The 12,245-nt window shown below is 37.2% G+C and overlaps 1 protein-coding gene across 2 annotated transcripts in view; it reads left to right on the top strand.

The window, feature by feature from the left end:
• LOC126198560 (xylosyl- and glucuronyltransferase LARGE1-like) overlaps nucleotides 1–12,245 on the top strand; it is a 170,613-nt gene that overhangs the window by 19,375 nt on the left and 138,993 nt on the right. For both annotated transcript variants that reach the window (XM_049934987.1, XM_049934986.1), the window contains one exon: nucleotides 10,482–10,677. In XM_049934987.1, coding sequence (XP_049790944.1) covers nucleotides 10,482–10,677 — 196 coding nt within the window. The remainder of the gene's footprint in view (nucleotides 1–10,481; nucleotides 10,678–12,245) is intronic.

Below are 12,245 nucleotides of genomic sequence, written 5' to 3'. Positions count from 1 at the left end.
ATAGATGAAATATAGAAATAGAGAAGAAATTACAAGATACAACATAGGAAACCTGGCGAAAGTAGATATAAAAGAAAATTTTACAAAATATATTAAAAGCAATCTAACAAAACCGAGACTGACCAATGCAGAACCACAGGATGTCGAAAGCAGATGGAGACACCTGAAGGGCTGTATTCAAGAAGCAGCTTCCAAAATCATAGGTGAAAGAAAACGATCTAATAAAATTTGGTTTAACACAAAGTGTCATGAAAAAGTGCTGGAAAGAAGAAATGCGAGGAATGCATGGATTAAAGAAAGGGACAATATGACATTGAAGGAAAGATACTATAAACTCTGCTAAGAAACGCAAAGAACCCTAAGACAAGAGAAAAGGGAATACTATAACAATATGACCAGAGAAGCAGAGGATGATTTCCAACATCACAGGAAAAGGCAGATGCATCAAAATATAAAAAAAATCCTTTGGTAAATTCAATGAAAGGGAACAGCTTATAAAGGATCAGTATGGGAAAATATTGACCAACAAAAGTGACTTACAAAAAGGTGGAAGACATACTTTTCACAACTTTTCAACTGCAATGCCCCACACTCTTACTTTAAATTGAAAGAACCTGATACAATTCATACAGCTGATACAGTTACTACACCATCAGTGAATGAAATACAGCAAGCAATAAAGAAATTAAAGAATAATAAGGCTTTTGGTGAGGACAAAATACACGCTGAGTTATTAAAGAATGGAGGCCCACAACTGGAATTAGAAATACAGGCGTTAATAGAAACAATTTGGGAGACAGAAACCATTCTTGCAGATTGGAAAACTGCAATTGTGTGCCCCATATTTAAGAAGAATGATCCACTTGTTTGTGATAACTACAGAGGAATTGCCATACTGGATGTCACCTACAAAATCTTATCGAGCTGCCTATTAAACAGGCTGATACCAATAACAGAAGAACTGATTGGGGACTACCAATGCGGTTTCCGCAGAAACAGATCCACATTAGATCACTTGTTCACCCTAAGACAAGTAACTGAGAAGGCGTGGGAATTCAGTGTAGATGTCCACATATTATTCGTAGATTTTAAAAAGGCCTATGATAGCATACACCGACAGACACTCCTAAATATAATGAATTAATTTAAAATACCATCAAAATTAATCAGATTAATTAAAATGTGTATAGATGAAACTTTATATCGCATAAAGACACTGGTAGGAGAAACTGACGATTTTAAGGTGGACACTGGACTGAGACAAGGGGATGCCATTTCACCTATTTTATTTAACCTTGTCCTAGTGAAGATCGATAGAGAATTTTCTAAAACCAGTCCACAAGGGATCCAGCTACAATATGTGAACATTACAAGACTTGCCTATGCAGATGATGTAACACTAATAAGTAGTTCCAAAATTTATTAATCAGAATGATGCAAAATTACTACAAAATTGCTGAGAAAACAGGATTACATGGTAATGAAGAAAAGACAGACTACTTGCCCATAAGTAAGATAACCAGAAAAGATGCACCTCTGACTTAGATGGATTCAATTTCAAGACTGTTGACCACTTCAAGTACCTAGGAAGTCTTTTTAGTAATAACAACAGAACAGATATAGAAATAGATTCCCGTTCATCAACAGCAAACAAGACACTTTTTAGTCTCATCGAAATTCTAAGAAAAAGCTCACTTAGCAGTAACTTCAAAATCCGCTTATATCAATTGACCATTATACCTGTGATGTTATATGGATGTGAAACATTAATATTTAGAAAGAAAGATGAAGAAAAACTGTTAATATTCCAAAGAAAAGTACAAAGGAAAATTTTTGGACCTGCATACGACGAAAATAACATGGAATAGAGAATAAGAAGAAATTCAGAATTAAGAGGGCTGTACAAACACTGTAACATTGTTGAAGTGCTCAAGAGGAGAAGGTTGAATTGGGCAGGCCATATAGCAAGAATGACAGAGAAAAGACTACCTAGAATGGCATTCAGCAGAGGAACGAGAGGAAGAGGGAGACCCAGAATCAGATTGCGGGATAACATTTGTGAGGATACAACTAGGATGAACAGCAACAGCAACTGGACAAACAGCACATTGGACAGGCAGAAATGGAAGAGGCTCATAGAGCAGGCATATGCTCGATAAGGCCCTTGCCACATGTAAAGTAAAAAAAGTAAGTATACATGAGCTTCTTGTTTGTTTAGAAGGTGTAAAAACTGAGGATGGAATAGATGTTCTATGCCTCTCTGAACATCATATCATCACAGATGTGGAAAAGGTATATGTAGGTGGATATAAGCTTTCAGTACATGTAAATAGAAACACAATGGAGAGAGTAGGAGTTGCCATACATATTAAAATTTATCATAGTGTGAAACATTTATGAACAAAAAATTTTTTATGTAGAACAATGTGCCTCTGAGCTTAAACTAAATAATGGTAATTTTATAATTAGAGCTGATACAGGTTGCCATTGGGAAATTTTCAGCTATTTCTGAAAAACTTGGGTTCTTTGTTGTGCCATTTGTCAGACAGAGGGAAGCAAATTATTGTTTGTGGGAATTTCAGTGTAGATTTTCTGAAAGAGTTTGATAGAATGAAGTTTTATTGGTTCTTTCAATGTGACCTCAGGTGTTGGTTTTGCTATTCAGGTAGTACAGGAAAGCCACACACTGATAGGTAATGTCTTTACAGATGAAGATAAATTTAATAAAATAAGAACTTTTACTGTTAACAATGATGTTTCTGATCATGATGCACAACTAGTCACAGTATATGACATAGCTCCATACAGTGATGCAAAACAGTCCTCCAAAATAGTGTGTTCGGTTAATGATTCAACAGTTCCAAATATTAGGGACAGCTTGCAACAGTTAGACTGGAACGAGGTGTACGGGGAACCTGATGCTAATTTAAAATTTAACCTTTTTCATAATACCTCTGTGAGTATATTTGAAAACAGTTTCACTAAGAAAACAGTGAAATATAATTATAAGAAAGCATCTAAAAAGCCATGGCTTACTAAAGGGATAAAAATATCTACTAACCAGAACAGGGAAATTTATCTTAGGGTAACCGAGAGCACAGGAAAACTGTTTCTATCAAAGTCAATGAAAAATTTGTTAAAAAAAGTATGAAGTAGAAAATATTTTTAATAATAATTTTTTAAGTTTTCTAGATAAAATAGGATCGAGCTGTTCATTAGAAAATGCAAGGCTGTATATGGAAGAGGCAGCAGCTATGAAATTTGATAAAATTGAAATTCAACCCACGTCTTGTACTGAAATTATGAAAATAATAAATTAATTCAAAAGCAGAAGCTCACATGGAATTAATAGCATTTCCGACAGAGTACTAAAAGCTTGTTCCCAACAAATAAGTAGGATTCCCAGACACATACGTAGAGTGCTAACTGAAGCAGCGCATTTTCCCGATAAGACTGAAATCTGCTGTTGTTCAACCATTGCATGAAAAGGGGAATGGGTCTGATGCTAACAACTGCTGCCCAATCTCACTTCTGACAACCTTATCCAAAATTCTTGAAAACATAATGTATTCAAGAGCAGCTTCACATATTTTTAAAAATGAAGTACTAACAAAATATCAGTTTGGCTTTCGGAAAGGCTTTTCAAAAGAAAATGCTATATATGCTCCCACTGAAGAGCTAACTTGTACAATAAACTGCACCAGAACAAAAAAATACTCATGATAGCAGCCTCTGCCATGACTTTTGTGTTGCAGTGTGCTGAAAAAGTGTGTGTAACTTGTCATGTCTACGCATTGCCATAGTTATAATAGAGGGAAACATTCCATGTGGGAAAAATATATCTAAAAGCAAAGATGATGTAATTTACCAAACGAAAGCGTTGGTATCTTGATAGAGACCCTAACACACACACACACACACACACACACACACACACACACACACAAAATTCAAGCTTTCGTAACCCACGGTTGCTTCATCAGGAAAGAAGGAAGGGGAAGGAAAGACGAAAGGATATGGGTTTTAAGGGAGAGGGTAACGAGTCATTCCTATCACGGGAGCGGAAAGACTTACCTTAGGAGGAAAAAAGGACAAGTATACACTCGCGCGCGCGCGCGCGCGCGCGCGCGCACACACACACACACACACACACACACACACATACACACACACACACATCCATCTGCACATATTATGTGTGGATGGATAAGGACAGGTATACACTCGCACGCCCGCACACACACACATATCCATCCGCACATATCTGTGTGTGTGTGTGTGTGTGTGTGTGTGTGTGTGTGTGTGTGTGTACCTGTCCTTTTTCCCTCCTAAGGTAAATCTTTCTTCTCCCGGGATTGGAATGACTCCTTACCCTCTCCCTTAAATCCCATATCCTTTTGTCTTTACCTCTCCTTCCCTCTTTCCTGATGAAGCAACCGTGGGTTGCGAAAGCTTGAATTATGTGTGTGTTTGTGTTTGTTAGTGTCTCTATCAACATACCAACACTTTCGTTTGATAAGTTACATCATCTTTGTTTTTAGATATACATTGCCATAGTTAATTACATAAATTATGTTTATCAATCAGTACAGCTGACAGGTAAACATATTTAAGATTAACTTGAGATTAGATGATGAGGCAGTAAAAGAATCAATATTCTGGAATAATTATCACTATGGCACTTGATGGGTAAAGTGGTAAATCAAGCAGATACTGTAAGAAACGGTGTAGTGAAACTATGTCTCAGGAAGGACATGATTGCTTTGACAGTGGCAACAAGCGTAGAGAAAGTGAATAACTTGTGAGTAGTGTTTTCTGGCTGCAAGAAGACCCACTAAGTAGGATACAACTGCCAAAAATGCGAAAAATGTGTAGAGGTTGTAGTGTTGTGGGGAGGGGGGGGGGGGGATGGTTTTGGGTTACGATGTGTCCCACTCCATCTACGAGCTGTCATGCAGTAGTTAAATGTGCCAGTTTTTACCTTTCAAATATTTTTTGCTGTCACCATTCTTAAAGTTATTGCTGCAATGGACCTGCTATGCAGTACCACTAGACCACACCATGTGACTTCTTCACCTTTTACATTGGCGCAGGTGGTGGAAAAAGAGCTCCGTTCTATTTGAGCTGACACAGTTTTGCGACAACTCTTCTGTATTGTAATCACAATGTCCCCTATGTACAATCACCTTTACAATCAAGGTGATATAGAGCTCTCATCAATTGATAACTCACAGTAGATCATAACACGTATTAATGTACTGCTTTGGCACTTGAGAGAGCCCAGGAGTGACAAATGACAGTTCTCATTTATTTTTCATGCATTCTTGCAATTACATTATTGCCAGCATCTATTTCCTGCATGACTTCCAACACACTGCCAAGCTGTGATGCTGTGGGCCTCCACATGATGTGGAGATACGCATTTGCTGTTGTGCCTTATCGGTACACTGAGATGGCTTCTTTTGCATCAATCTGTATATACAGCAAACCAGAGCATGGACAATGATAAGTCCCACACTTAAGAACTACGTAAACCCCGTTTTTGGTTTCCACAAACACCTTTTGTCAGCCTAAGTGGTTAGAAGTTGAACATGTCATTCTGCAGTATCACCATCCTACACTGCAAAGTTCACTGCCAAGGCAATCTGTCAAGAGCATGGGTACCAGAATCTGTGGAGCTTTACTTAAAACGTCTAGTTTGATTTGTAAGGATTCCAGGAGAATGAGCACCAACCAAAGAGGCAACGTATGAGTGTTGCGCCATTACATGGCTGTATATAACTGTAGAATGTTGTGTCATAACTTTTTCTGAAGCAACAGGTTCAAGGATTTACAACTGATGGCCTACTCAACTGAATAATTTTTCGTCTGCTTTTTCACATTGTGATGCATTTATTTTCTGTGTTCTGCAGTCAACAGCGTTGTTTTAAAACAACTTCTGAATTTCAAAATGATCTATCTGGTAGTCAGGGGTTGTCAGAGGGCACCCATGTGCCTTTGTGGATGTTTGTATAGGAAAACTGTGTGTTGAAGATTTCCAAAGTTGATTAACCAGATGGTGTGACAAGTCACTTTCCTGGAAAGGATGAAACACAGTTGTCACCTCAGTTACTAAACCTCATATCTACATTTGTCCTGTTTATTTTTTCTAACAATAGGTTAAAGGAAGGCGTTCATATAATCTTGTTATCACAGCTGATAGAGAGTGACAGTGACAGTGACAGTGACAACTCAAAACACTGAACTTGGCAATGAAGAAGATGATGAAAAAAGAAACCTCGCAGGTGACAAACTGTAAAGAAAACAGACACTGTAGAAATTATTACAGCAGGAAAACCGCACCATGTGGTAAGAAGCCATAATTAATAAAAAAAAATTAAAAAAAAATAATAAAAAAAACCACGATGATGATGATGCAACTGCAGTGAAACATGTCTGGGACAAAAACAAAATAGTGTTTTGCGATAGGCGGACCCTACTCAAAAACATCTGATTATAGTAGTATTATGTAAAAAGTTGAAGTAAATCACTCACTTTCATGATTTTTTGTAATGTATCCCTTCATGTATTAGGAGCAGATGTGGACTCTGACCACCATTTATTGGTTATGAACTGTAGATTAAAACTGAGGAAACTGCAAAAAGGTAGGAATTTAAGGAGATGAGACTTGGATAAACTGAAAGAACCAGAGGTTGTAGAGAGTTCCAGAGAGAGCATTAGAAAATGATTGACCAGAACAGGGGAAAGAAATACAGTGGAAGAGGAATGTGTAGCTTTGGAGATAAAATAGTGAAGGCAGCAGAGGATTAGGTAGGTAAAAAGATGAAGGCTAATAGAAATCCTTGGGTAACAGAAGAGATGTTGCCTTGAATTGATGAAAGGAGGAAATATAAAAATGCAGTAAATGAAGCAGGCGAAAAGGAATACAAACGTTTCAAAAATGAGATCAACAGGAAGTGCAAAATAGCTGTGCAGGGATAGCTAGAGGGCAAATGTAAGGATGTAGAAGCATATGTCACTAAGGGTAAGAAAGATACTGCCTACAAGAAAATTAAAGAGACTTTTGGAGAAAAGAGAACCACCTGCATGCATATCAAGAGCTCAGATGGAAACCAGTCCTAAGCAAAGAAGGGAAAGCAGAAAGGTGAAAGGAGTATGTAGAAGGTCTATACAAGGACAATGCACTTGAGGGCAGTATTAAGGAAATGGAAGAGGATGTAGATGAAGGTAAGTGGGAAATACAATACTGTGTGAAGAACATGATAGAGCACTGAAATACTTAAGTTGAAACAAGGCTCTGGGAGTAGACAACATTCCATTCAAACTACTGTCATCCTTGGGAGAACCAGCCATGACAAAACAGTTCCACCTGGTGAGCAAGTTGTATGAGACAGGTGAAATACGCTCAGACTTCAAGAAGAATATAATAATTCCAATACCAAAGAAAGCAGGTGTTGACAGATGTGAAAATTACCGAACTATCAGTTTAATAAGTCACAGCTGCAAAATACTAACGCGAATTCTTTACAGACGAATGGAAAAACTGGTAGAAGCGGACCTCGGGGAAGATCAGTTTGGATTCCGTAGAAGCGTTGTAACAAGCGAGGCAATACTGACCCTATGACTTGTTGTAGAAGATAGCTTAAGGAAAGGCAAATCTACATTTCTAGCATTTGTAGACGTAGAGAAAGCTTTTGATAAAGTTGACTCAAATACTCTCTTTGAAATTCTGAAGGTGGCAGTGGTAAAATACAGGGAGCAAGAGGCTATTTACAATTTGTACAGAAACCAGATGGCAGTTATAAGAGTCGAGAGGCATGAAAGGGAAGCAGTGATTGAGATGGGAGTGAGATACGAGTGTAGCCTATCTCCGATGTTGTTCAATATGAATATTGAGCAAGTAGTAAAGGAAACAAGAGAAAAATTTTGAGTAGGAATTAAAATCTGTGGAGAAGAAATAAAAACTTTGAGGTTTGCCGATGACATTGTTATTCTGTCAGAAACAGCAAAGGACCTGGAAGAGCAGCTGAACGGAATGTACAGTGTCTTGAAAGGAGGATATAAGATGAACATCAACAAAAGGAAAACAAAGATAATGAAATGTAGTCGAATTAAATCAGGCGATGTTGAGGGAAATAGATTAGGAAATGAGACACTTAAAGTAGTAGATGAGTTTTGCTATTTGGGGAGCAAAATCACTGATGATGGTTCAAGGGGAGAGGATAAATGTAGAGTGGCAATGGCAAGCTAAGCATTTCTGAAGAAGAGAAATTTGTTAACATCAAGTATAGATTTAAATGTCAGGAAGTCTTTTCTGAAAGTATTTATATGGAGTGTAGCCATGCATGGAAGTGAAACATGGGCGATAAATAGTTTAAACAAGAAGAGAATAGAAGCTTTCGCAATGTGGTGCTACAGAAGAATGCTGAAGAAGATCATGTAACTAATGAGGAGGTACTGAATAGAATTGGGGAGAAGAGGAATTTGTGGCACAACACGACTAGAAGGCACAACACGACTAGAAGAAGGGATCAGTTGGTAGGACTCATTCTGAGGCATCAAGGGATCACCAATTCAGTACTGGAGGGACGCATGGAGGGTAAAAATCATAGAGGGAGACAAGGAGAACAATACACTCAGCAGATTCAGAATGATGTAGGTTGCAGTTGTTATTCAGAGATGAAGAAGCTTGCACAGGGTAGAGTAGCATGGAGAGCTGCATCAAACCAGTCTCTGGACTGAAGACCACAACAACAACAAAAATGTTACATAACATTTATATATTATAAATATTCAAAAAATAAATAGCCTATGTCAGTCTCAATGTTCATTATAGTATTTTGTAAAAATTTGAAGTTAATCAACAAGTACTTATCTAGATTTTTGGTAACAATGCTTCTTCTTTAAACACTGCATATATGTTTATATATTGAATATATTTAAAAAGTATATAGCCTATGTCCATCTGAGTATTCATGAGAGTATCATGTAAAAATTTGAAGTAAATCAGTAAAGAACTTTTTGAGAATTTTGCTAACCGTGTTTTCCATTTAATCATTACACAAACCTGATCAGCCAGAACATTTAATAGATTTAATAACCAGTATGTCCACCTTTGGCACAGATAACAGCAGCAATGCTTCATGGTGTGGAAGCAGTGAGGCCTTGGTAGATTGGGCTGGAGGGAGTTGGCACCACATTTGCACACACAAGTCATTTAATTCCCATCAATTCTGAGGAGTGGGGTGATGAGCACTGATGCCATGTGCAGACACATCCCAGATGTGTTCGATCAGGTTCAGACATGGTGAGTTGGCAGGCCAGTGCATCAACTGGAACTTGCTAGTGTGTTCCTCAAACACTCCATCCCTCTCCTGGCCCTGTGACATGGAGCATTATCTTGTTGAAAAAGGCCACTGCCCTTGGGAAACGTGATAGTCATGAAGGAATGTACGTGGTCTGCAACTAGTGTACGATATTCCTTGGCCGTCATGGAGCTTTGCTAGAGGTCCACAGAAGACATGGATGCTCATGTGAATGTTCTCCAGAGCACAATGGAGCCACTGCCACCTGGTCTCTGTTCTACAGTTCAGGTGTCAAGGGTCTGAAAAATTACAGATTCGTGATCTCCCATCAGGAAGATGATGAAGTTGAAAGCGTCAGGATTCATGAGACTATGTAATGTGTTGTTGGATGCAGAACCCCATCGTTAAGAGTGTTCGGCACAATGTGTGTTCAGATATACTTTTACTCTGCCCAGCATTAAAGACTGATGTTAATTACACCACAGTTTGTCACCTGTCCTGTTTTACCAGTTTGCTCAGCATCAATATCCAACATCTGTAATGAGGGTTGGCCGCTCAACCCCACTACACCTGGCCAAGGTTTCACGAACACCCAACAAATTGTGCAGTTTCTGAAATGCTCGTGCTGAGCCTCTGTGTCATCACAATCTGCTCTTTTTCAAACTCAGATAGAGCATGCTCCTTCCCCATTCTGCACACGTACAGCAGGCTCACGGATACTTCATGCACTGCATGTGTGTCTAACTAGCAATCTTTCCTAACCATGTGATGCTGGTATTGCTGTACTGATCTGCCTGAACATAATGTTCTGGCAAATCTAGTTTATATGTGTATATTAAATTGATGTATAACCTATGCCTGTTCGAAATTTGTTTTGTATTGTGTAAAAATTTGAAATAAATCAGTCAAGAACTTTATGAGATATATTTGATAACAATGTTTTCTCCATATAAGCTACATCTATATTATGTTTATTAAAAAATATGTAGCTAGTATCAATCTGAATGTTTTAAAGAGTATTGTGGAAAAATTTGAGATAAATTGGCCAAGTACTTTTCAGGATTTTTGGTGACAAAATTAAACAGTGACTTGTCTTTATATAGTAGTAAAGGTAATATGAATCTGTGAACTGCTGAAATAATTGATAATAACTTTCATTGTATTCTTCCTTCACAGGAGGCTGATGTGCCAAAATGTGAAGTCATACATGTTGCCATTGTTTGTGCTGGATACAATTCCAGTCGATCGGTTGTGACATTAATAAAGTCTATATTGTTCTACAGTAAAAATCCACTACACTTTCACTTAATAGCAGACTCAGTTGCACAGGTGATTTTGCAGACGCTGTTCTATACATGGAGTGTCCCACAAGGTACTTATATTTTACTTGTAAATATTTATATTATAAATTGTGAATTTGTGAAATAATTAGTAATCACAATTTGACACAGAAGCTCCATTAGATAATAAGCTGCTGGTTGAAATGATAAAGGGCAATTAGTGAATAGTTCTTTCTGAAAAGGTGATAGAGGTATTATATGTCCTCAATAAAGTTTGATAATTTCAGAAATAATTGGAAAAATTTGATGTAAGGAGGGGGGGGGGGAATTGTCAGCTTGGCATGCATATACTTTGGATCAGATGTCTTTCATTTATAAATAAGTATTTTAGAAAAAGTGTGAAAAAAGTGGTTATTGAGCTCAAGAGTTGGAGCTAAATAGGATTTGAGTGTAGTGTGTGCTGACGGATTGTATTGTCATATCTAAATGGAATAAGTTTTATGTTAAAAATAGTAATCATCTGTGTCTTGATTCATTAGTGCTAGCACAGTTAATTTTTTTGTGTTTTACTGGTAATTAGATAATGAATTTTGTATGAAAAATTTGAATAGGATATTGCAATTGGAAAGTTGGAAGTGAGCTTTACATGAACAATACTACTGCAAGCAGTAGTCGGACTTGCTGGCTGATGTGCTGTGGGTGACCAGTTCATATCCAGTTGCTAGTCAGTATTTGTTATTTAGTATTTATTATTTCTAGAAGGTATCCAAAGTTTCTTACGAAGGTAATTTTTACATTTTCTGGAATGTTCTAGTGCGTATGAACAGCAGCATTCTTTGTGCAGAAAGCAGTTCTGTTCTGTCTGTATGTTGAAGTCCGTAATAAATGTTATTTCAGTGCTAGTGTTGTACTTCATTGATGACTCTGCTCTTGGATTTATACTTGATTGTGGTTATGTTGTGACAGTATTATGGGTCTCTCTTTGTAATTATAGATTATAATTTTATGGTTTCTCCATAAGAAAGCTTTTTCAGTTCATGAACATCATTGTAAGAAATATTCTGAGAAATTCTTAAATATAATTGCTTTGGATGAATGAAAATTTGCTATAAACAGCTAGTAACTCAAAACAAAACCCTGTAGTAACCCATAACTGATAGCTCAAAACCAAGTGTGTTTATTACTGTGTGATGAACATGAAACTGGGGTACACTGTTTTCTGCCATGCAGTTATGTTTTCATGATCCACTACATGTACTGATTATCCTGTAATATTGTACAAAGTCAAAATCCTCCACAAAATTAGCAAAGGAAGTCATTTTTCTACTGTTTGTAATAATTAGGCAAAAATTATATTGAAGTGATTAAACAGATCACACTTAAAATTGTTTGAAGAAACAACTAACACTAACTATATGTACAAAGCTAAGTCACAAAATGTTCATAAAGGCAACAGTTTCTGATTTATTGGTTTCAAATTTCATCTGCCGAGATGAATGTAGGCTGTTCAGCCGACACTCAATTTGAAGACCAGATTTTTTGTTACTGAGAATGTTTTCTGTATTGTCCTTTGGTTATGATAGTGTTGCATGCTTTATTTACCTTCCACATTTCCTCTGTTACCAAATTACAAATGGCACACATTTTTTCTTAAAGCAGT

This window comes from Schistocerca nitens, chromosome 8, assembly GCF_023898315.1.
Source record: "Schistocerca nitens isolate TAMUIC-IGC-003100 chromosome 8, iqSchNite1.1, whole genome shotgun sequence".
In the NCBI taxonomy this organism is placed as follows: Eukaryota; Metazoa; Arthropoda; class Insecta; order Orthoptera; family Acrididae; genus Schistocerca; species Schistocerca nitens.
Note: the sequence above shows the minus strand (reverse complement) of the source record. Positions and strands in the feature narration are given on the sequence as shown.